The 26,992-nt window shown below is 40.2% G+C and overlaps 2 protein-coding genes across 2 annotated transcripts in view; both read right to left on the minus strand.

Moving 5' to 3' along the window:
* GRPR (gastrin releasing peptide receptor) overlaps positions 1-11,141 on the minus strand; it is a 36,786-nt gene extending 25,645 nt beyond the window's left edge. The window contains exon 1 of the mRNA XM_059679079.1: positions 10,413-11,141. Within this exon, the coding sequence (XP_059535062.1) occupies positions 10,413-10,807 (395 nt within the window). The 5' untranslated portion in view covers positions 10,808-11,141. The remainder of the gene's footprint in view (positions 1-10,412) is intronic.
* A 10,211-nt stretch (positions 11,142-21,352) lies between these two features.
* Positions 21,353-22,193, minus strand: LOC132223246 (small ribosomal subunit protein eS1-like). The gene has a single exon (XM_059678464.1). The coding sequence runs from the start codon at positions 22,172-22,174 to the stop codon at positions 21,353-21,355; it is 822 nt and encodes a 273-aa protein (XP_059534447.1). The 5' UTR covers positions 22,175-22,193.
* Between the last annotated feature and the right edge of the window lie 4,799 nt (positions 22,194-26,992).

Here is a 26,992-nt window from a genome sequence, read left to right on the forward strand (position 1 = left end):
TAGAAACTCTTCTAGTGCCAGATAAGTGATAATGAATGACATACCCTCCTATTTGGGGAGAGCTTGTATTCTAGTGGTGGAAAACAGACAGTAAACAAGTGAACAAACAAATGAACAAAATAAAATAATTATCAAGAAAATAATACTGGATATTTACCTAGAGAAATAAAAGATAAATATCCATATAAAATTGTATGTGAATACTTATGACAGCTTTATTCATAATCATACAAAACTGAAACAAACCCTAACGTCCATTACCTGAAGAATAGACAAACAAACTGTGGTGTAGCCATTCAATGGAATACTACCCCGTATTAAAAAAAGAACTACTTTCGACAAAGGAGGCATGAACATACAATGGAGTCAAGACAGCCTCTTCAATAAATGGTGCTGGGAAAATTGGACAGATACATGAAAAAAAAATGAAACTAGACCACCAACTTATACCATACACAAAAATAAACTCAAAATGGATAAAGGACTTAAACATAAGACGAGAAACCATAAAAATACTAGAGGAATCCACAGGCAGCAAAATCTCAGACATATGGCGAAGCAATTTCTTCACTGATACTGTCATTAGTAAATGATACTGCTCCTAGGGCAAGGGAAACTAAAGAGAAAATAAACAAATGGAACTACATCAAAATAAAAAGCTTTTGCAGAGCAAAAGAAACCATTAACAAAACAACAAGAAAGCCCACTGCATGGGAGAACATATTTGCCAATGTTATCACCGATAAGGGTTTAATCTCCAACATTTACAAGGAACTCATACAACTTAAGAAAAGGAAGATAAACAACCCAATCAAAAAATGGGCAACAGACCTAAGTAGATACTTTTCGAAAGAAGACAGAAGGCCAAGAGACATATGGAAACATGCTCAAAGTCACTAATCATCCGAGAGATGCAAATCAAAATGACAATGCGGTACCATCTCACACCTGTCAGAATGGCTATCATCAACAAATCAACAAACTACAAGTGCTGGTGAGGATGTGGAGAAAAAGGAACCATCGTGCACTGTTGGTGGGAATGCAGACTACTGCAGCCACTGTGGAGAACAGTATGGAGTTTCCTCAAAAAACTAAAAATGGAACTCCCATTTGACCCAGTGATCCCACTTCTAGGAATATATCCCAAGAAACTAGAAACACAAATTAGAAAGGATAGATGCGCCTCTCTGTTCATAGCAGCACAATTCATCATAGCTAAGATTTGGAAACAGCCTAAGTGCCCATCAGTAGATGAGTGGATTAAAAACTATGGTACATCTACACAATGGAATACTACACTGCAGTAAAAAAGAAGGAGTTCTTACCATTTGCAACAGTATGGATGGAACTGGAGAGCATTATGCTAAGTGAAATAAGCCAGTCAGAGAAAGACAAATATCACATGATCTCACTCATTTATGGAATATAATGAACAACATAATCTGATGAACAAAAACAGATCCAGAGACAGAGAAGCATTGATCAGACCGTCAAACCTCAGAGGGAAGGTAGGGGAGGGTGGGAGTTAGGGGGAGAGATCAACCAAAGGACTTATATGCATGCCTATAGGCCTAACCAATGGATATAGACAACAGGGGCATGAGGGCATGAGTGGAGGGTATGGGGGGTAATGTGGGGATAAGGACACATATGTAATAACTTAATCAATAAAGAAATTTAAAAAAAGAACTACTTATATATGCAACAACATGAGTTAAAAGAAGCCAAACTCAAATAACTACATACTGTATGATGTTATTCATATAACTAGGGGCCCGGTACATGAAATTCGTGCACTGGGGGGGGGGGTGTCCCTCAACCCAGCCTGCCCCCTCTCACATACTGGGAGCCCTCAGGGGATGTTCTACTAATGGCTTAAGCCCGCTTCCTGCTCCCCTTGGAGCCAGCTCCACCCCTGCCCCCTCTGATCGCCGGCTCTGCCCCTGCTCAGGCCTGAGGCCTCTGGCCTGGGCAGGAGACCCTCAGCCCCCTCCGATCACTGGCTATGCCCCTTGGACCCCCTCTCTGCCTCCCCCACCACCTGCCCGGCCAACAAGCCTGGACACTTCAGCAGCGGGGCTTAGGGGACTGGGCGCTGCCATCTTGTGGCTATGGGCGCCGCCATCTTTGTGATAGAGTGATGGAGTGATGGTTAATTTGCATATTACTATTTTATTAGATAGGATATTCTAGAAATTATTAGAAGCTGTGGGTGGAGGAAGGGGATAGACAACCAAGGACATGAAAGAATTTGGGGGACAATGAAAATGTTCTGATTGTGGTGGTAGTGGTTTTATGACTGAATAAGTTTATCAAAATTCATAGAAATGAAGACCCAAAAATTTACTGAATGAAAATTACACTTCAATCAACCTAAAAAAAGAAATTGGGTGATAAAATAGTGTTGGTCATTCCTTTGGATTGAGTAGCCAATAAAGACTTCCTAAACAAGGTGACCTTTAATGTGTAAAGTGAACCAGCAGCTTCTTAGCAGTTTTGAGGAAAATCAAATCATTTTAAAAGATGACTGTAATAAAAAAAATATCTTGGGAGGTAGAAAAAGAGGAATGGAGAATTTTTTTCTCTTATTTTCCAAAACATGTTTTAAGAGAGAATTTCTGCAAACCCCACATACCAGGAGGATTTACAAGTGCAAATATGCAAATTTAGTCTCTTTTCAAAGGATGCTATTGACAAGCACAGTTCAAAAAAACCTCACCAGGGAGCCCTTTCAGGCTATGGTCTATGCCTCATGATCAAGTTTGTATTTTTTTTTGGTTTGTTTTCTTCTATACATATTAAGTTACCAGAAATGATAATTAATCACATAAAAGTCTAACACTTTATAAGATAATGTGTGAGAAACAAGGTCAAAGTTCTTTGCTGCCCTTCTCTCTACAGAAAAATTGAAAAGGCTCCAATTAAAAGAGCCTTTCTGGGAAACCCCACTTCCATTGCACCTGCCCTCTGAACACTCTCAGAGTCTGCCAGCAGCTGTGACAGATCCATCACTATGGGGAGACAGGAGTTGACTTTCCTTCCAGAGAGGCAACATATGCTTCAGAAAAATCATAATATAGAGAAAGTATGAATCGGCAGCGCATATAATCTCTTCAACAGAGGGACAAGAACTTAAATTGTCTTCTCTCCCATCTGACTGTTTCTGAGTTATATCCTTTTATAATAAACTGGTAATCTAGTAAGTAAAATGTTTCTCTGAGTTCCGTGAGCCATTCTAGCACATGAATCGAACCCAAGGAGTGAGGATTAGGGGACCCTTTGATTTATAGCCAGTTGCTCAGAAGTATAGGTAACAACCTGGACTTGTGACTGGTGTCTGATGTCAGGGGGAGGGGATGGATGGGTGTTACAGCCTTATAGGACTGAGCCTTCAACCTATAGTATCTGATGCTATCTCTGGCCAGATTGTGTCAGAATTAAGTTGAATTCTCAGATAACCAGCTGGTGGTTTTAAAAAATATATTTTTATTGATTTCAGAGAGGAAGGGAGAGGGAAAGAGAGATAGAAACATCAATGATGAGAGAGAATTATTGATTGGCTGCCTCCTGCATGACCACCACTGGGGACTGAGCCTGTGTCATGACCTTTTGGTTCATAGGCTCAACCACTGAATCACACCGGCCAGGCAACCAGCTGGTGTTTTGAGATGTTGGGAGGCCCCCCGCCCCCAATTGGAAATTGAGTCTCAGAACAACATTTTCAAGGGTTTGAACTTTATTTGTAGCCATTGGACTTTATCATTTAGTTACTGCTCAAGCATAAACCAAGCTGTTTATTATCCTCTTACTAGATGTAAAGTGGGCCTGGGTGTCATAGAAGACAGAGATCCCATGGAGCTTCCCATATGATTAAGGAAGTAGAAAACACATCTATAAAAGGGACCTAGTAATACAAGATAGGGTATTTTGGTATTTAATGAACAGGCAAAAACATCTTGGGATGGGGGGAAATCAGTTAAAGAAAAGATCAGGGAATGCTTCATAGAAGGGAAGGGATTTGGAGTAAGCCTTGAAGGATTGCTAGAATTTGGATAGATGGGGGAAATAGAGCCTTGTGGGAAACTGATATAGGGTTGAGCCTCGGACTGACCTGCTGGCAAAGTCACAAACAAGTCCCAGCTTAGAGGGCTCAGTCCTCTTAGCATAATTAGGCTTGACCTTATAACACTCCCCAGATCTTACCTGGGAAGCTAATGGGCTGAGGGAAGTGCAGGGAGTGTAAACATGATCAAAACAGGTGAAACTCACAAGAACTGTAGCTATGGTAACCACTGCATTGTTTACCTCAGACTATAAAAGGTCGGTGCAGACTGAGCACGGGTGGAAGTCCTTCCTCTTGAGTTGGACTTACCCGCCTGGTCCCCCAATATTTCCAAATTATCTCTTGTCTTTTCTTTCATTTGTGTGCGGCTCCTCTTCCAGATATTGAACCCTGAATCACGCGGGACGTGGAAGGAAACATTTACGACAGAGCCTGGCCATCAGGGAGGGGAAAATGAAGTCAGAGAGGGAAGAAGTCAGGTGGCACATATGTGAGACAATGAGAAGCAGACTTTAGCTAGAGCAGTGTTTGTTCTGGTGAGTCTTAGTATAGGAAGATAGAAAGACAGACTGGGAGGTGGAAGAGGACCTGGCCAAAGAGAATGGAAGGATCAGACAGAAGTTCATAATGCAGACCCAGAAAATGAACTCCACATGTATTATTCAAAAGGTCTCCAAACTCATCAATGGGATGCCTAAATTCTCCAAGCTTGTGGCTGGTGATTGTATTGGGCTGCCTGGTTTCTTCTCTCTTCGTTTTTGGGTATCTTCCAATAGAAAATATTTTTAAAGACTGGAAGAGCCTGTGCATCTGGGAGGCATTTGATATTTGCTTATTTGAGGAATTCCTGATATCCTCATGAGTGAGAGTAGCTAACATGGATCTTAAGATATTTGGACCCAAAGGCATATAGCAAACTCTCTTCTGTAGTGTCCAATAGAACTTTCTGCAGTGATGGAAATGCTCTGTATCTGCACTGTCCAATAGAGTCACATATTGCTACTGAGCACTTAACATGTGCTTTGTGTGACTAGAGAACTGGCTTTTTAGTTTTATTTAAGTGAAATTTAAATAACTACAGTCCTAGCTGGTTTAGCTCAGTGAATAGAGCATCAGCCTGTGGATTGAAGGGTCCCAGGTTCAATTCTGGTCAAGGTCACATGCCTGGGTTTCAGGCTCAATCCCCAATAGGGGGCGTGCAGGAGGCAGCTGGTCAACAATTCTCTCTCATCATTGATGTTTCTCTCTCTTTCTCCCTCTCCATTCCTCTGAAATCAATAAAAATATATTTTAAAAAAATAACCACATGTAGTTAGTGGCTAGCATGTTGGGCCATCCAGTTCTAGGTGTCAGGAAAGGCTGAAAACTACATTACCTCATAAATCCCTGGCAATAAATTCAAAGAATCTGTACTTCAAGAAGTCTGCATAAATGTAACATTTTCCTATTCCTTTACACATTCCAAATCACAGCAAAGGGGGAGCTTATGAATAGTCTTCCATGGGATTGAATAAGGACCACATCCCAATGGAACTGCTACATCTGTATCTCCTTAGGATTCATTCTGCCAGCTCCATTCTAGCAGAAATAACACTGCATAATAATACTGAAGCAGGCACAACATAACTTAGGCATTATATGCTGCCAACCTTACATCCAGCTTTAACCTTTACACTTACTGGAAAAGAAAACACAAACTCTACTTACCCTTTTCCTGCTGAGGGTCCAATTCAGATCTTAAATTCCATTACACAATACTAAGGCACCTAGTACAGAGTTGGGTATCTAGTAGGAAAGATCGTTATGTAAAAAATATATCCATCCATCCAACCATTCACCTATCTATCCAACCATCTGTCCACCACCTGCCCATCCACTTATCCACTCATCCACTCATCCATCCATCCATCCATCTTCTCACCCATCTACTTATCATTCTATCTATCCAATTATCTATTTATCCCCAGAATCTATTCACTGACTCACAAAGAATAGCTTTTCTCTCATTTACCCAAATAATGAGAGCTTAATAGTGAGGAACAAATAAGAAGCAGGTGACTGCATGATGCATGTTTAAGAGTATGCTTTCAGATAAATTCCTAAAAATGGAGAAGAATAATAAGAATGAGAAGAAAGAGTATGCATTAATGAACCATAACTTTAATTGATAAATATTTATTGACCATCCATTTAGTACAAGAAACTGTACAAGATATATACAAGATATATAAGAAATCCCTGTCCTCAACATTCTTAATCTACTTGAAAAATTAAAGCAATGAATATATGAGGCTAAAAAAAGACAAATTAGTGAAATATTTCAAAACAGCAAGGTGAAAGATGTCACAAGATAATTTATGTCTCAGATAATAAGTCTCACATTTAGAAGAGGGTTAGGAAATCTGGGCTAGAATTGTCCAACTTAGGGCTTTAAGGAGGAGGCTTTTGCCAGATTCCAAATGATAGGCAAAATGAAAGATTAAAAAACCTCATAAGATTTTAAAACTTGGAGGGATCTTTGAAGTAATCTAGCTCAACTCTACTATTTTATGGATAATTCAACTAAAGTCAGAGAGTTAAATGACTTGGTCTGACTCCCTCTTACAGGAAATAGTGGCAGAAAAAGGCCTAAAGTGCAGGACTATCAATGCCCATTCCAAGCCATAATTTACATGGGATGGGGAGTGGAGTCTTCTATTTAGGAAAGGAGAACACATTCTGGAGAGTGGGTGAGACACAGCATAAGCTAGGAAGCAGAGCCAAGAATTCAGTATAACCACCGTGTATGAGGACATCAGTGTGTATGTAAAGGAAGGAAAGCGTGGAAGGCAAGAGAAGGCAGGAACTAATATGAAGGAGTCTGAGTGCAAATCTGCGATTGGTTGGCCATACAAAAGCCAGAATTCTGGTTTCTGGGACTGCTTTGAAGTCTCTCTTTGACACAGTGGCAGCAGTATAAACTTTTCTAGAAAAATGTTACTCTTTTCATATTAACAAAGACTCAAGTTCATCTGGAGGACTGCAGAAGGGAGGTTGGGATAAAAGTAATGACATTGCTGGTCAACCTACAGGAAGCAGGGATGGATGATTATTGCCGTGTCTGTTCACAACTCAGAAGGTCTGATTCAGTAGATTTAGGATGGGGGATAAGAACCTGTACATTTTTAAGCTCCCCAATGACTGTGATGATCATAAGGTTTGGAGGGTCTTCTGGTTCACCCATTTTACCAATCTATCCACTACAGACTACCACTTTAGAAAACTCTGACAATATGTACTAAGTATATGACTCTTATGATCTATTTCACTCCCAGGCATATACTCAAGAGAAATAAACACTGATGTACCTCAAAAGGCATGGATACGAATATCCAGAGCAGGTTATCATCAACCCCAAACTGGAAACAGCCCAATGTCCATCAACATTAGAACGGATAAATAAATTGAGATATATTCATACAATGGAATACTACATGATGATTAAAAAGAATAAACCACTGCTATGTGCACCAAGATTGATGACTATCACAAACATAATGATAAGCATAAGAAGTATGATTCCATTTACATCAGATTAAAGAACTGGCAAAAATAATCTATGATAGCTGAAACCGGTTTGGCTCAGTGGATAGAGTGTCAGCCTGCGGACTGAAGGGTTCCAGGTTCGATTCCGGTCGAGGGCATGTACCTGGGTTGCGGGCATATCCCCAGTGGGAGATGTGCGGGAGGCGGCTGATCGATGTTTCTCTCTCATCGATGTTTCTAACTCTCTATCTCTCTCCCTTCCTCTCTGTAAAAAATCAATAAAATATATTTTTTAAAAAAATCTATGATAATTAAACTCAGAATAGTGATTGTCTCTTTATAGGGATGGGTATTACCTGGAAAGGAGCATAAAAGAAACTCCTAGGGTGCTGGGACTGTCCCATATCTTCATCTGGGTGGTGGTTATGTTGTTATATATTAGTAGGCATGTGTAAAAATATATCGAACTGTACACTTATTCAATTTACTGTATGTAAATTATACCTTATTGAGAAAAAATAGATATTGTGTATGTGTGGATATATATATTTACCCTACTAACCTCATGAGGTTGTTATAAAGCTCCAACATCTTTTAAAAATGAAATCAATAGCCCTAGCAGGTTTGGCTCAATGGATAGAACATTGGCCCTCAGACCAAAGGGTCCCGGGTTCGATTTAGGTCAAGGGCACATATCTCACCTCAGTTGCAAGCTCAATTCCAGCCCTGGTCAGGTTGTGTTCAGGAGGCAACCAATCGATGTGTGTCTCTTACATCGATGTTTCTTTCTCTGTCTCTCTCCCTCCCTTTCACTCTCTCCAAAAATCAATGGAAAAATATCCTTGGTGAGCATTAACAACAACAACAACAAAAATGAAATCAATAGATAAGTACTCTCTTATATTATTTAAGTAGCTCAATCCCTATTCTTGCTGAATTAGGTTAGATGCACTACCTGTGATTCAGATGATCCATCAACCTTTTAAAGCCTTAGCAAAACACAAAAAGTTAGTTATATGAATGCTCATAGTAATTTCTGGATTTGGGAAGGACGCACAGTAACTAACTATAGACTCACTGAAAACACAATAGAGCTGACAAAGTGTGCAACCCAGCTTTGAAAGCGCTCTTTTGCTGATGGTGAATTTGGTCTGCTTTGAAACTCTGGGGAGGGATTCTGTGCAGCTACATCTTTACATCCCATGCCCTCACTTTCCTCCCTACCCCCCCAACCCCCACCCCAAGAAGACAGTAAACATCATCTGTACCACTGCACTCACAACTCGGAAACAAAAATCTCAACTTCCCATCAAGAAAATTCCCCTCATCGTGAGGTGTCCTCGGCCATTGGTAATGAGCCCCAGACCTTCTGCCTGCTCCAAAGTTTGCCTGCCCTGAATCAATACTTGAAACTACCTGTGGTCATTAGTACCTTGTGGGCAAATGTTCAGGGTCACAGAAGGCTGGAGGTGAGGAGCGGGAATGGAGAGACCCTGTCCAGCCGGTGCGATGTGCAAACCTCATTTCTGGGCTGTTAGTTTTCAATCTTTGAAAATGCCGTGTGTGCTGAGCAGTGTACTTCAGGCAGCTAAGTATAAACTCATGTCTACAAATACTGATAACATTATCTTATTTGTCCATTACTCAAAGCCAGATCACCTGAGGACTATTTGTTCCTCTGCGAAATGAGAATCCAGCACCACATGTATTAAAATGTGGGACATTTTCTTTAGAGCATAAATTTGCAAGAGCTGTTTCTATGCCTTTCCTGGTACGCTTTCAAATCCTTAGGTATCTTTAACACTATAACATACAGTTGATTTTAAAATAGAAAGTTCTAGTCTTTGGTTCACTCTACCAATTTTTCTTAATTTGACAATCTGGTCTACGATGTGTCTGGAGTCTATTCATTAGTGTGTCCAGTTTCTAGAGCTCAGAAATACATAAGATACATTCAGCAATTTATGTGAGCATCCTGCAGGTATTTCCTGACTGCTTAATTCAAGCAGGTATTCAAAGAGTGAGTATGAACTTTTAAGAATGAATAAATAGAAATTGTTAAGCAGTAGGTTCACACAAGCAATGCAGTTCACAAATATGTATATTTCCCAGAATAAAACATTGTACTGACTCCCCGCCCCAAACACTCTAAACGCAATGTATATGGAAGTACATCATCAAAGATATTAAAATTCCCCCAAATCTGACTTGAATGGAGCTTTCTCAAGAAAAAAAAATCCAATAATGCTTCATTTCACTTAAGAGATTGTTAGAAAAAACAGCACACAAGCTGTTCATTTACAGAGAGCCAAATACAAAATCAGCTGTGAGAAAAGTTCAACTGAGGAAAATGAATTTCAAGGAAATGCCACTTATTTTCTCCTGTTGGTCATTTCTGAAAGAATATTTTGCATTAGCAATGCAGTGGGGCTTTTCTAAAGATTTTAAAATGCTTCTAAGAAACATTTGCCTGGGGTTTAAACCCTATTAGTTGTGATCTTTTTTATTAGTAGTCAATTAATTTTGCAGGGGGGAGAAGTTAGGGAAAAGCCATGCTAAATTGATTTGTGTCCAGAAAATGCACCTCCATCTTATGCTAATTATTTTTCTTTCTTGCCCCCCCCCCTTTTTCCCTTTTCTTTCTTAAACCAACAGGTAAAACTCCAGAAGTAATCCCCAGAACAAAAAAACATGCCCGGAAGGGAATCTGAGTTTGAGTAAAACTTCCTTTTCTGCAAACAGCTCTGTCTGTCCCAATGTGGTAGCTCGTTTACTGAGGTATCCACCACCCTCAGAGAGAATGTAACTGTCCTCCTGTACTTACCTGTCTGCGGAGAGAGCCGTGAGTGTGAAGACAGACACCCCCACCGAGGTGAGCTGTATAAAGGGGATCAGTTTGCAGCCAATCCTGCCAAACAGCCATCTGTCAGCCAGGTACCGGCTGGCATCCACGGGAGCACAGGTTACCAGGAGGAGCAGATCTCCCAAAGCCAGACTGGAGATGAAGAGGTTTGGCACATTTCGCATGGACTTCACGGTACAAAAGATCTTGATCAGGGTGATGTTGCCAATGAGGCCTATCAGAATGATGACCCCATAAATTGCAGGGATGACATAGAGGATCCCTGGGTGGAACCAGTCCTCATTCATGGGGAGATCCATACTGTGATTAGAGAAGTTGCAGGACATGCTCTGAAGCCAGCAATCATTGAGAGCCATCCTCTAGATTCTCTCCCACCTACAAAGTGTCCTCAGATGATGCTGTTCCTTAACTTTTGCTTTTGCAGTTGGGTGCAGATGAGGACAAAATCTCTGCTAGGCTCTTTATTTTCTTTAATAAAAATACTCTGAGTACATATAGACTATGGCATCAAAACTCTGTCACTATTTTGATGCTGGTACTGCTCTCATCTTCACATGAACAATGCAATGCAGTTCTAAATTCAGTCCAAAAAGGGCTCAGAATTAAACCCAGTCTGTATCAACTCTTTCTACCTCCATTCCAATCTGAGTCTCCCTCGCTGCAGTTAACTAAGAACTTTTGGTCTGCTATTTTCACACGGCATTTCCTGTCTTTCCTGATACTTAGACCCTGAAGGTTTAAAGTGGGTAGAAAAAAACGGCACTGAGAAAGCCTCACATCCTATAGGCAGGATGCTTTGCACGTCACTGGCTTCACTAGCAAACGGCAGCTCTGCTGAGCTGAGGCTCTGAAGAGGAACCGGGGCTACTTATAGACAGAGAATGCCAGCCCCCTGCTGGACACTTCAATCACTGCCCAGTCCCCTACTCTCCACCAGCAGACTGCAGTTCCAAGGCCCACGGGGCTTTAACAGATACCTTTGGCTTCTCACTTAAGATGCAGCACCTTTGGTAGGTATTTAATGTGTTGCTAGCAGTTTGAAGCGGCACTGCGAATCTTTCTGATGCTATTCTCACGAATCCAGATGGAACTCACATCTATTTTCTCATCTTTTCCAATACATTAGAATGACATGTTAAATAAGGTTGTTCTAAAATGAGGTCTGTCTCTAAATGAAATGCACACAGATGCACAGGGTGTGTATGTGTGAGCTGTCCCACTCAGCCTTCCCACTGCCTTTTTGAACGGGGATACCAGTGAGGAAAAATAGGCAAGGGACTCATGCCTTAAACCTTCAGTAACTGCCTCTGGGAAAAACCAGAAGCAGACACACACACATGTTCTTTCCTGTGGCTTTGCCAGGCCATCCTCGTTCCCTCTACCGGGAGAAATTAAATCAGGAGCCAGATGTATTCTTAACTCTGAGACCTTTTCCAGAAAAATGGACCTTTTCCCCTTGGACCTAAAAATGACATGAATTGCCATTTTGATGCAATTATTTACTGAATGCTTGCCACGTTTTATAGCAAATTTCCTCTGAAGTCTCGAGTGAGAAATGTACTGTCAGAATACTGAGGAATTAAGGTGTGGAAAAAATAACAGAGTGGACAGGGTGCCAGGAAAGGCTTTATTGAGGAGGTACTATTAGATTGGAGCTTAGACCTTTAGCCAACAATTTATAAATACATTACAAGGGTGTATCTTCAAGACTTATGTGGAACCAGCTCCATCACAGGAACATCACAGGAAGCAGTTACTAGCAGATGTTGCTGTTGAAGGTTTGTTTGTTTTTTTTTCAGGTTCCATAGGAATAAAAGAACTTGCACTTATCACCATGCCAGGGCTCAGCAAGAAAGCCTCCAACTGCGTTGTCATGGAAATTTCCAGTGGGAGGTTACAATACTGAAATGGTCGATATGCTTCTTCCATAAGTCCAAAGGACCTGTGCTCCTCTCAGTCAGCAGTAGAGAGTTTGATGTTGCACTCCTGGAGGGGAAGAGCTTCTCAGGGGAGATCAGCATCACCAGTAATGAGTCAATAACCATGAACCTAGTGGTGTTGATTCGTTGATAACAGTATATATTAATGCAGTATATGGACTCTGTGATTAAATCCTGGCTTCCTCATTTATTATCTTGGCAAGTTATTTGGTGTCTTAAGCTTCAAGCTCTTTATCTGTAAAGTGGGAATAATTTGTGAAGTTAAACAAAATTATTCATGTTAAGACTTCATAATATTTGGCACATAGTAAGTGCTCAATTAGTATTAGCTGGTATTGCTATAACTATTATTGTTGCGACTGAGAGAAATTTTAATTTTATTGTGATTTTACTTTAGGAAAGCCCAATAAAGTCAGAAGAGCAATTGACCTTGGATCAATAGGCAAAAGGGCCTACTCACACAGGTGAATCAGCAACTCCCACATTTACTAGAAACACATTTATCAAACATCTACCAGTTTTCAGGTACTGCAAAAGCTTGAGAAAAATAACCCAAAGATACATTTTATTATAAGATCCATCATGATCCCAACTACTCAGCTCATAGTCAGAGGACTCGGTCTCAAAAAATAACACAAAAAGGGTTCTCACATAGATTCTGCAAACGATTCTGTTTGTTCTATACTGGATTAACAATTTTGCTTCTCAAAATGGCTGCGGTGGCTTTCTTCTCTGATCATTTACCTTTCTTCCTCTCAATGACTATGATTGCTTCTGGCATTGTTTTTTTGTCGTCATTACTGGAGGGATAGCCTTATATGAATCATGCCAAAACTCAAAGGAGTTCCACTCGAACTAGAAGAATTAGCGAGGCATTGAACTGCCCAGGGTCATCCTGCGAATTTTGAATCAGCGGCAGCAACAGCAAGCACCTGGCTGTGATATTATATTAAACCTGATAGCTTTGAGCCTTTTAACCTTCTGAAAGCTCCTTGAGTATTATTTAAATAGAAATAAATGGGGCTTTTTTTTAAAAAAAGTCACGACTTAGACCCCATCCCCTCTCTAGGACAAAGCAACTACCTTTTCTCCAGAGAAGGTGACATTTGATCTTAAAGGTTATGTGTTTGGCAGAACCTTTTGAACAGAGAAATAGAATGTTCCTAGGGCACAGGCATAAAGGAAAGAGCATGGCATTGAGCAGGGAACAGCTATAAGTCCAGAAAGGCCGTCCAGATTGGAAGAGAGGGGGTGGGGAAAGAGCAGTGTGAAATGCAGCTAGAGGCAGGTTTGGGTGAGATTGTGATGGATCTTGTTTTTGTGTTAAGAAGTTTGGTCCAGAGAGCATATTTTTGCTTCACAAAGACGACTTCTGGTGTTCTTTCTGTTATTTCTTTGGATACCCCTCTACGTTGAGTCAATCTCACTTCTTAAATCCAACTAGGCCATTCGTGTTTCTTCCCATGTAAGTTAAACTGATACTGATACATATTAATTTGTCAGGGCTGGTGTTAGCCTTATGTGTTCCACAGCCCTAGAGACTCGTTCTAATGGTATTTTAGGAGTGAAGATATATTGAGGTTCAACACCTAATATTTTCTGGGAGCAAGGATGTTTCAAAAAAACTAATTAGAGAATTTTTATGTCATTTCAACTAATTGGCTGTAATGGCTCTTTCCCTCCCCACTATTATGTGTCACCTTCCAGCAGATCACAAAAAATATTTAGACATTTACTTAGCTTTTTATTTAATGGTGATCATGAGATGCCTTTGACTTATGAAAATAACATAGAACAAATATAATACAAAGTCCCTGTCCTCAGGGATTCCATTTTCCGAATAGAATTGGAGTGTGACTCAGCATCCTTTCTCATGTGTCAGGGCAGGGGTGTCACTTCTTGTTCTATTTCCGTCAAGCAAGTCACATTTTCCATTCTTCAGAAAAGTGGATTTTCTGTGGGACTTGATTATGAGGGGCAATGACTTGGTAGAATTTGGGAGGATAGGCAGACTCAACGGGACCAAAGACAGTGGAGATAAAGTCTCTTCCCACCAGCTATGTGCACAGCACTGTAGCTTCCAGTAGTTAGTGTACTTGGTAGAGCGACAATGAGTGTATGTAGACATCACAAATTATTATAGAGTGGGTAGAATTTGTAAGTGGAACCAGAGTAAACAGAAGGGGATGCTCTGTGCCTGTTTGAGAGACAGTCTGCCTTGAACAAGGGTTTGAAGGGGAGTAACAAATGAGATTGAGTCAGCTGGGGAAGACTTTACATCAAGGTTTGAGTTGAACTTTTTAGCCTGTATGACACTGACTTTTAAAAAATCATTAAGATTGCCTGGGTGCTTCTTTAAAATACAGACCCGGAGGCCCTATCCCAGACCTACTGAATCAGAATCCTCAGGGATGGCACCCAAGAATCAGTATTTTTCAAGAGGTCCCCAGGGGATTCCCTCACTCTTGTACAGTGGGGACCAGTGATGTAGACAGTATGCGATCCAGAGATCATGACAACATGATAGTGCCTGTGCTTTTCCTTCTACAGAGGAAGAGAGTGAGTAAGGAAGCACATCTATAAGATTGCTGCTATGACCCCTTTCTACCCAAAGTATGGTCCTTGAGTCAGCAGCTTGGGCATCACCTGAGAGCTTGTTAGAAATACAGAACCTCAGACCCCACCCTACACCTCCTAAATCATAATCTGCATTTTAACAATATCCCCAGGAATTTACATGCACATTAAAGTTTGAGAAGTGCTGGTGTACACATTAGGGAGATCTGGCAGAAAAGGTTAAGAAACCAGGGCAGGAACTGGGAACAGATAAGAGACTGGAATCTCAAGTTCAGAATGGAACCAGCAACTGGACCAACATGAAACGGAATGAAGAGCCACTTGGGGTTTTTTGATATCCCTGATAATGGCTGGGAATTGTCCCAGACAGCGTGGCATAATACCGGTTTTTGCCATAATACCGGTGCAAGAATCCCATTGCAAGTGTGGGGAATATAAGCAATGGAGAAAACCAAGATGGTGAATTCCTTTTTTAGGCTCATGACACACAGAATCAAGAGCAAGGGCAAGAGGCAAGCCACTCTGGAGGGAAATGACGAATCTGGTGTTAGGCATATTGAGTTCACTAAATGAACAAGGCAAAGAAGTCAATGGAAATGAGAGCTGAAATCTGAAGGCAGTGAGGTAAATACTTAAGAGGAGTGCCTGAGAACCAGAAGGCTAAATGTTTAAATGTACAGGGAAAGGCTAACCAAGGATCACGTGATGTTAGCCTTTGAGGAGAAGCTCATATGGTGAGAATCAGTGGGTACTGAGCATGATTTCAGTATTATATTTGTGACAGCACCATGGAGAAGCTGCTGAAAACATTGCAGCATCTCTTGCTTGAGAAGAATCACAGATGTTAAATTTTAGTGCTGCAGCAGGAACAAAGGAGATGGATGACTCTATCCAGATCCTACTAGTATAATGCTGGGATCATTTCAAATTCCCTTCTCTTTTCTTAACACTGTGGCTTTTTATGGGCTTGGGAACTTAGGAAAAAGATGGGGGAGTCTACTGAGAGAGTCATGTTTCATTTTGAGCCTCGCCCAGCTGCAGGAGTAAACATAGATGCTCAGAAATAGCCTAGAGTGAAAGACAAACTCTGTCAGACCAAAGATTAAGAAAACACCTGGTATGGTGGTTTTTAAATATATCCCTGAGCTCTTGATATTCTTTCCTTCAAGAGGTGGACATAAATTTCCCGTCCCTTGGATGTGAGCTGCACTGAGTGACTGGCTCCTAACAAATACAATGAGACTCAGTGACAATGTGTAACTTTCAAGATTAGATGACAACGGACATTGCAACTTCCCCCATGCATTCTCCCTTAGATCACTTGCTTTGAGGAAAGTCAAACACTCACGTGACTCTAGGACAGGTCCACATGGTGAGAAACTGAGGCCTCCTCCTGTCCACAGCTAGTATGTCATTTTGGAAATGGATCCTCCAGCCTCAGTCAAGCTTTCAGATGCCTGAAGCGCCAGTTGACATCTTGAGTATAACCTCAAGAGACAGAACCACCAGTCAATTCATACCCAAGCTGCTGACCCACAGAGACTGTGAGTTAATAAATGTTTTTTTGTCTTAATCTACTATTTTATGGTAATTTGTTATGCAGCAATAGATAACATCTGGCAAGTAGAATGATGGAGAGGGGAAGACGAGAAAACCACCAAAAGACATATAAAACAAAAAAGAAGTAATAGAAAAGTGTTATAAACCAGAGTTGAACCTTAAGTGGTCAGACAGGATGTGAGAGAAAGGAAAGTGTGGCCAAGTCTAGAACAGTTATAGAGACTGAAATAAAATATATGTATTTTTAAAATATTATAAATGAGCTGAATTTTCTTGCCCAGCCACCATATACCTGAATTTGGGGGAGGAAAAACCATAGAGGTGAGGTGCTCTTCTCATCACATATCAAGGGGAATGTATTACTTGCTTCTGTAATAAATTGCCATAAATTTAGTGGCTCACAACAACAGAAATTTATTCTCTTACAATTCTGAAGGCCAGAAGTCTGAAATGAGTCTTACAGGGCTAAAACCAAGGTGCTGGCAGGCCTTGTTCCTTCTGGAGGCTCCAGGGAAAATTGTTCCTTGCTTCTTCCAGCTCCTGGAAGCTCCCACCATTCCCTGGCTAGTGACCACATTACTCTAATCTCTGCTATTGTCATCACATTGTGCTCTCTTCTTCCAAAGTCAAATATCTCTCTGCCTCCCTCTCATGTGGACTCTTGGAGTACACTGGGCCCAATCTCAACTGCATCTGTGACGTCCCTTTCGCCACATAAGGTTTGCCATATAACATAGTCACAGGTCCCAGAGATCAGGACGTGGATATCATTGGGAGCTATTATTTAGCCAAATGCAGGCTGCATGATATCCACATGGTTTATCAGTAGTGATGTTACTTCGATCACTTGGTTAAGGTGGTGTCTGCCAGGATTCTCCACTGTAATGTTGTTATTTGAGGGGAAAGCTTCCTTTTTAATTACTAGAGATATGACTGTGCTCACACCGCAAGTAATGATGTTAACATTATGTAATGACCATTTAACACCACTTACGTATATTAAGCGCCACTACCTGCCAGACCCAGTTTTAGGCTCTGGGAATACAAAAATTAACAAGCAATGGTACCATCCTCAAGGAATTAATTGCCTAACTAGGAAACCAGTTTAAAGAAAGCCAGTTTATAAACATAAACAAGCTTTCCTTTTAAACAATCTGGATGCTACTTCAGAAACGACCTTTGATTGTGCAGACTTTCAGGTCATGTGAAAATGGAAACTAATTTTCTCATAGCTTCTGAAATACAATTGGATTTTCTGTGACTATTTCTCACTTTTATATGCTCTCTTGGATTTTTCTCCCCAAAGGTGGAGTATCATCTCTCGGGTAGACCAATAAAAGTGCCATCAGGTTTCTCATGAGAAAGTCTGGCTTTTATTTTGTTTCCAGACAGCTTTATGGGACACAGAAAAAGCTAGGATGCACTTCCAGACTCTGGGCACTTGTGTAACTGAAGTGCATCTCCACACCCCACATTTCACCCTTCTTTTCAGCCTATAAAATAATACACCATGTTCTTCTCTAAGGAAGATTCTAGGAAACTGGTTTACCAGTAAGTAGATTTTTCTCCAGATGCCACTAGAGCACTTCAAACTCTGAGTGGTTCCACGGGAACTCTCACTCAATATAAAAACTCTTATTTTTACTGCCTGAACAAGGCTCACCCTAAATTAACTCCAAGCCATGTCTGAAATATAGATCCCAAACCAGGTTCTTCAAGTCAAATACTCTTGAAATGGAACAACTGAGAAATATACAGGGAATTTGTTGTTCACATACTGTAGAATTCAAGCTTCTCCTTATCCTGCCACAATATAGTAGAGACAGAATTTTATTCAAATTGCTTATTAGTTGCCTGTCTTTGATGAAATCACTTTAAAACTTTCTATGCTTACATTTTTCTTTCTACTATAACAGGTATTTAAATGACATTAAGGTTTTCCTTAATGACATTGAGATTCAAGTGAGATAACAAATAAGAAGCTATATTAAAAGCTATGAAGTCCTAAACAATTTTAAGTTACTATATAGTAAAATATTGTTAATTTTGGAGGTGTAATAATGCTATTTGTAGTTACATTTTTAAAAGTCCTTATCCTTTAGAGCAAGGGTCAGCAAACTTTTTCTTATAAGGCAAATAGTAAATATTTCAGGCCTTGTGGACCATAGGGTTTCTGTGGGAAGCAGCCAATAGACAATAGGTAAACAATTGGGCATGGCTGCATTGCAATAAGCTTTGTTTATAAAACAGGAGGTTGATTCCTAGACCAGAGTTTGCCAACCTCTGTGTCAGAGAGACGTATTGAAGTACTTATGGATAAAATGATATGATAGAGAAGTAGGTAGGGACAAATGAACCAAGCTTGGTCCTAAGTTGATAACTGTTGAAGATAGGTAAAGGGTATGTAGGGGTTCATGTTATTCATCTATTTTGTATGTTTTAAATCCTCCACTATTAAAAGCTTAATTTATTATTAACAGAATTAATAATGCCAACCAAGATACATGTGTATCTTTAAGGCCTTGACTGGCTGGCATAAAGTGGAGCTTTCCAGAATGGTGGCACCATCATTCTAGCCATTCAAATATGCATTTCCTCTTCTCCACGTTAATCGGAGGCCCAAGTTAAAGTGCCATGGAGCCCAAATGAGTTGGGATGGAACCGATTTCACACTGGTCATTGGACTGTCAGTGTAGCAAAATGTCTCTTAGATTCAGTAGGGAAATGAACTAATTTGCTTTATTTTTTTTTACTACCCTCTCTCTCATCCATTCTTATTTCTCTCCATGGCCATACTAGTATATTTTAAGTTCTGCTTCTGTCCTACAGAAGCTAAAACATCTGAGGTCAATTTTTAGTCTAAGTTCATTTTTAAGACTATGTGTGCTAAACGAGGTCCTTTATCACAGGTGTCAGAAAAATTAGAAACAGCTATGCTTATATCCTTAGTTTTCTGTATGTATTATATAGGCTCAAATAATGGTTCTAGAGCCTTACACAAAAATTCTAGAGAGGGCCTTCTTATACCTCAACAACAGCTAAATGTTCCCCCACGCGTCAGAAAGCTACTATTAGCACTCACCATTCTGTTTCTCTTAGCCAATTTTTCTTTCTTTTCCTTAAATTGCCAGATAAGTAGTACAGAATCCAGGGGAAGGGGTGAAGGCAAATGATATAATAATAGAAAGAGTCTATGTTGGTTTAGATGTTTTATATGTTTTCCCTCATGGGGTCCTTACAACCACCCTATGATATAGAACTATTTCATCTCTTTTACAGATGAAGAAATTAGGTATAGGGCAAGGAAGCAACTGGCCTGAATTTACACAGTTAATAGTGTGTTCTGGTAAGTGGGTGCTTAACCATTAGCCCACACTCTTCTCAGGGAAAAAATGGTAGAAGTAGAGAGATACTCATACCTTGGCGTTTTCCTGGGAGGTGAAATGGACAAATAGGAAAGAAGAAAAAAAAAACGTGTTGAAACACAAGTAAGTAGAAAGTAGGGATAAGTAATTAGGGGGCTGAAAAACGAGTGGGAAAAAATCATGGGGAACCCAGCAGCTGTGATTTCTATTTCTTCCTTGGCAATGGTGTCCTGTGTTTTTTGTTTTTCTGGGTTTTTATTTGTTTTTTGCCTCTAGGGAAGTAAACAGGATGCTCAGTTCCTATTTCATGTCTACAGTCACATTTCTTTAATATCAAAGTAATTTAAGATGCAGAATAGAGAGAACTCACTGGTTCCCAGTGGTGACAAGAGCTCAACTGTGCTTCCTTTTTTAATAAACAAGATGAAACATCCTTATGAAAACATGAGGCAAATTATGTGTTGTTTTGCTGAAAACACTGCTAGGCTTCAGTGTGACTCTTAAAAACAATGAACATGCCCCTGTTTCTGATCTCATAGCGAAGAGGCAACTCATAGAATCAGAGCAAGGCTTGATGCATTATATTTCATTTCCCTCATGTACTCCTTATTCCCTGTCCTAATTCCACTTCTGTATCCCTTTTCCAACAGTGAGGATGCCACCTTTCAAAATGAGCAGCTAAATTCTTCTGTTGGAATTAGAAAGACCTCACTCCAGTCATTCAAAAACATCCACTGCTCTTTGGGTTTTGTACCATTGGCATCAATTTCCGAAACGCATTCTCTTTCCTTAGCCAAAGGCTTGAAAATGTGGAAACCCTGAATTTGAGAAGAGATTAGTTAGACTCTCCTCATGCCTTCCTAGCTGGGAGGCTCACTTAAGGATGACACCTAATTATGGCTATAGCAAAGAAAGCCTAGTTGTCAAACATCCAAAATAAATAAATAAAAGTAGGGAAGTTAATAACTCTGAGCAGGCTGTGACAGATAATGATGTTTATGAACTTCTGAAGCATTTTGTTTGAGATTCGGTGACTTCAAATGGTCAGGGGAGCAGAACTCAATTAACAATTTTAAAAAACCTTCAATTAAAAAAAACTGTTGAGGTGAAAACAATCAGATTATAAAAAGAATGAGGAGAGGCTCCTGTCACTAGGCAATTCAGAAGCAATGCCAACTGTACTCTAGAGAAAAATCTTTTTACCCTTTCTCAGAAACAAGGATATACAAAAAGTAGGGCTAATGTTTTTCTTTAGATACAACTGCTGCTGAGCCTAACCTGGACCCACTGGCCCCTTAAATTCTCACTCTCAGCTTTCAGGAGTATTAATACGTGGGAACGTGCGTAGGTAGGGGATAGGAGTTTTAACTAGCATTTGCTGAGTATTCACTATGTAGCAGACACTATTCTAAATGCTATCTTCTCTTTCCATTTTTTTTAAAATCACAAATAGGTTTTTTTATTTGTTACCATTACATGTCTGAATTTTAAACAGGTTCTGGGCTGGAGGCTCATATCCATCCGCTCGTTCAACTTTAGCACCTGTCTCATCCCCAGTAGCTTTTCCAGAACTGCTACCTTCACCATGAAGCTCCATGAGTTTTCCCAATTCAAACTTGGGCTTCTTCAGCATTTTGACTTTTCTAACAAAGACATCATGGAGCGGATAAATAGATTGGCAAGCCTTTTCTATGTCCTTTCCAATGCTGTCTGGAATCAATTTATTGACCACTTCTTTCAAGTCATTTGTCTGCACCTCTTGGGTCATGATTTCCTTCATCTTCTTCCGGATTTGGCAAACTTGCTGATGCTGAGCATAAGAGGTCTTCCGAATCTGATTGTTGCGCTTTTTAGTAAAATCAACACAGAAGAGACGAAGCAAATAACCATCGGTAGTCTTGACATCAACATGAGCTTCAGTCATGGTCTGCCACTTCTTAACCATTGAGCACATTTTGTCACGGATAAGATCCATGCCATGGAAATTAGTCAGGCAGTTTTTGCCCTGAACATCCTCAGTAATTAGCTTGAATTTTCTAAATGCAACTTCATCATTCTGCAGATCAGCTAGGCTCACTTCAAAAACACTACCCTTGAGACCATCAGATGCAATTTTGGTTCTTTGAGTTCTCATAACCAGTGTTTTTCCAATATTTCTTATATTGAACATAGCTGGTGCTTTCACATCATACCAATCTTTCTTAGAAAATGGATCAACCACTTTCTTCTTGGCTCCCTTTTTGCCACCTTTCGTAAGGCGCTTGTTCTTGCCAACTGCCATGGGGCTGCTCAGAAAGCCAAAAGGCTTCTCTTTCCATTTTTAACCCTATTAGGTAAGTACTAGTAGCCATCTCATTTTAAAGATAAGGAAACCATGGTCCAGAGAGATTTTGTAATTCTCACAAGATTACACAATTAGTACTGAAGCAAACTCAGATTGCAAACTCAGGCAATCTGGCCCAGAGCCCGTGCTCTTAATACCACTGTAGTTCCATGGGATTTATAAATAAGAATTCTTGCTATCTAGATTCAAATAGTTCTCAGATTTCATTAGACCCACACCCCCACGACCACACATACCTTCTTAGCTGAGAAAGCTGAGACCCAGAGAGGTTGAGACTGTCACAGTAAACTAATGTTGCATGGGGGTCAGAAACCAGTCTCCTGTGAGCTTATCTATTCTCTTCTTCCATCTTTCATCAATGGCACTCTTTTAGGAGATATTTCATCAGAGGAACCATGGCAACATGGAGATGCACTTTTCAGATCTGCCTTCTAGGAAAAATGTGTTGTTCAGCTACAAGGAGTATGTTTAGTTGAAAACCTGCAGTTGTTAAGTGCCTTCAAGATCTACCTTAACTTTCGAGCTGAGGCCATACTCTTTCTCAGCAGTCCCCAGCCAAAGATTCAGCATGGTGGGAACACTAGGGTCGTTTTTGCCCAATGGTATAGGAATATGATTTCTTCCTAGTTTTCATTGCTGGGTGTCCATGTATGCATCCCAACATGGCAAGGAGCAAAGAACATGGGTCTGAGCAATGTAAAAACATTGGTAAATTGATCAAAACAGTGCAACTGTCAATACTGTCTCCCCCATATATGAGACATGCAATGTAGGGCAAGATTCACAGCCTCTATGTATTTCTATCTTATCATTTATAAAATAAGAATAATCTCTAACTCACAAGGTAGTTGTGAGAATTAAATTATGCTCAATAAATAGTGGTTCCCTTTCCCAAGATCATAGTCAAATTTTGTGCTTGATATTCACAGTCAGCTCCACTATAGTCTCTTGTACCATCTATGTATATAAAACCCTAATATGCAAATAGACTGAACAGTGGAACAACCGAACAACCAGTTGCTAGGACGTGCGCTGACCACCAAGGGGTGTGCACGGAACATGGCAGGCGTTGGCCGCAGTGGGATGGTGGAGCAGTTGACGCCAGACCAAGATGGGGCCACCAGTCACTGTCATCAGGACCAGCATCTGGTGGTTACTGAACATTCTTTGCTCTCGTGCACCACTTTCCCACTCGGCGCTTTCACCTGCTGCCAGTACCAGCCCCGCTCACACCTGCTGCCAGCACTGGAGCCACCGCTTGTACCTGCTGCCAGCGCCCAGCACCAGCCCTGATCACTCAGCACCGTCAGCAGGTGCAAGTGGTGGCTGCCAGCCCCGATCGCCCCTCACGGCTTCTCCACCTCCCCCTGCTCCTGAGGGATGATCAGGGCAGCAGCTGCCTCTCACAACCACTGCCAGCGACAGTCCCACTTGCACCTGCTGCTGGTGTCAGAGCCACTGCTTGTACCTACTTCCAGCATTGGCCCTGCTTGCACCTGCAGCCAGCGCCAGAGCCACTGCTCATACCCACTGCTGGCACCTGGTGCCAGTCCTGATTGCTCAGCGCCATCAGCGAGTGTGAGTGGCAGTTGCCAGCCCTGATGGCCCCTGAGGGCTTCTTCATCTTCCCCTGCTCCTGAGGGATGATTGGGGCAGCAGCCGCTGCTCACACCTGCTGACAGCACCAGCCCTGCTTGCACCCACTGCTGGTGCCGGCCCCAATCGCTCCGTGCTGATATGGGTGCTAGTGGGGCCAGTGCCATCAGTGCATAGGAGCAGTGGCGGCGAGAGCGGGGCTGCTGGCAGAGAGGGGACTGGGGGTCGTGGCAGGAGGGGCCAGACGGGGGCGCGGAGGATGGGCTGATACCTGCACCTGTGCCCACCACAGCCTCGTGGCCCACAGTTCCTTTCAAGGTGTACAAATTCGTGCACTGAGCCCCTATTATTTGTATAAAATTAGCGAATTTCCACCTTTTGATGAAAGACTTGATTTTTTTCTATAAGCACACTGCCTTATGTGACTTTATAATACCATATATAACATATAAAATAAAGTTGTATGTCATAATCAATATACTTATATATTTGGACAAATTTATTTGATAAGGAAGCTGGTATAAATTTTACTGGGAGAAGTAAATTTTGAGTGGGAGACATTTTGTTGTAATTCATGATATGATGACAAGAGATGTTAGAGTTCTAAAAAGGCATGGAATGGTAAAAGGACTGTTAATTGAATGGAACTCCTGGGTAATTTATGACTATAAGTTATTGACTATATAATTGACTATATTAATTTATGACTATATATTACTGAAAATTCTTTCATTCACCAATCCATTCCACTGATCCACTCAAGATAGTAACATTGCAGTACGTAGAAACATATATAAGAAATTATCTTTATCATGTGGGAACTTTGCATGTAGTAGGGGAAAAACTAAAATAAGAAGAAATACGAGATAAATGCTCCTTAAAGTTGTATAATATGCCTACAGGTTTCCAAAGCATGTGAAATCAGACAGAAAAATCTTTCTCTGATCGAAGAGAAAGACACATTTCTTTAATAGAAGAGACAGAATTACTTTGGATTTTGAAGATTCATGAAGAATTGGCAGGATACCATAAACAAAAGAGAGTGCATTTTATGCTATGAAGTTGGAAAAGGGGGGAAGTGGTAACTCCGGGAATGGTGACTATTTTGGTTAGCTAGATTATGATGATAGAAGATTAAATCTAAAAGGTAGGTTGGAGGTTGGTGGATCATGGAAGGTCTGCAATAATGGTCTGGGAAATTTAGCGGTTTTTTGGTAGACATGTGAAGACACAGATTTTTAAGTAGTAGACTGATACATGCCAAATATTTTTAATTAATTTAAACTTTCAGTTAGCTATTTAATAGCTACAATATAATGAATCAGAGGCTCCAAAACTTCCTAAGTTCACAATACTCTGTGTCTCTGTAATTCTTTCATTGGATCCCTAGGCCAAATGGAACACCCAACAATTCCACTTAATAAGTGGTTAAGTCCAAACAACTTATTAAATATTTATATCCTAAAAACTTAGTAGCCATTTGAATAAAATAATGCATATAAATAAAAGCATATATTTTTAAATTTCATTAATTAACCACAATTACTTCCCAATGGGATGTGTGCACCTGCTGGGCATTGTACAATTTCTCAAACCTTGGAATCAATTTCTTAAACCACCACCCTCATTTCCTGTTCTACATTGATTTTTCACTTGGTATTTGCTTTTTTACCACAGCAGCTGCTGAATACCCAGCTTCACAAAGATATCATGTAATCAAAATAATATCACCATATCTAATGCTGAAACTATGAACTACATCAAACTAGTAGTTTGCATAGTGTCCAAAATATGTTGCATAGCCCTGTTTCTCCCTCAAAAATTAAAAATATCCTACGGATCCCACTCCTGATTATATATCTAAAGAAAAAGAAATCAATCTCAAAGAGACATCTGCACTCTAATGTTCATTGCAGCATTATTCATAATAGTCAAGCTACAAAAGCAATCTAAATGTCCTTTGATGGATGAATGGATAAAGAAAACGTGGTATACATGCACAATGAAATATTATTCAGCCATAAAACAAAAGGAAATTCTGCTATTTGTGACATGGATGAACCTGGAGTGATTATGCCAAATGAAATAAATCAAAGACAAACTGTATGGTATCACTTATATATAGAATATTTTTTATTTTTTATTTTATTTTTTTTCTCAAATAAAAAAGATCTTTAATTTTTTTTTTTAGAATATTTTTTAAAGGCTGGTTTCTTAGGAGCAGAGAGTAGAATGGTGGTTACTAGGGACTGAGGTGGAGGGGAAAGGGAGATGTGTTAGTCAAAGGTTATAAACTTTCAGTTAGAAGATGAATACGACATGGTGACTATAGTTAATAAAGTGGCATTGTATACTTGAAATTTGCAGAAAGTGGATAGTAAGCATTCTCACCCCCCCACACACACACAAACATACACAAAAGAGTCAAGAAAGTGATGAATTTCTTAATTATCTTGATCTTGGTAATCATTCTACAATGCATCTGTATATCAAGTCATCATGTTGTACACTTTCAATATATACAATTTTGACAATTATTCCTTAATAAAGTTGGAAATAGATAGATAGATAGATAGATAGATAGATAGATAGATAGATAAAATATCCTGCTGCACCCTTGTGAATTTACTGCAGTGTCCCAGGTTACCTCAGGATACATGAATTGGGAACTCAGTATTAAACCATTACTATTTGCCAGGTACTATATAAGCATTTTTTTGTTGCTTAAAGTATTACAAAGAGTATTACATATGTCTCCCTTTTTTCCCCCCCCGCCCTTGACAATGCCCTGGCCTCCCCTACGCCCCAGTGACTTATGTCCATTGGTTATAAGCATTTTTAAAATATATTGTTTCATTTAATCCTCACAATGGGAGTAATTACTATTATTTTCCCCATTTTTCAGATGATGAAACTTAAGTTACAGGCCTGGAAAGTGATGGAACTGGCCAGAGACCCTATGCAGCACCTCTATTAATATATATCAAAGGACAATGTGCTCTCATGCTTCAAACCATCTTCCCCTACTCGATTCTGAAGAACATAAGAATAGGGACTGTATCCTACATATCTTTGTATTCCCAGTGTTCAGAGTATACTACTTGATGCTGTTATCAGGATGTGATGTATGTCTTGTTTCTAATTGGTTTAATTTCACCA

Source organism: Myotis daubentonii, chromosome X, assembly GCF_963259705.1.
Source record: "Myotis daubentonii chromosome X, mMyoDau2.1, whole genome shotgun sequence".
NCBI lineage: Eukaryota > Metazoa > Chordata > Mammalia > Chiroptera > Vespertilionidae > Myotis > Myotis daubentonii.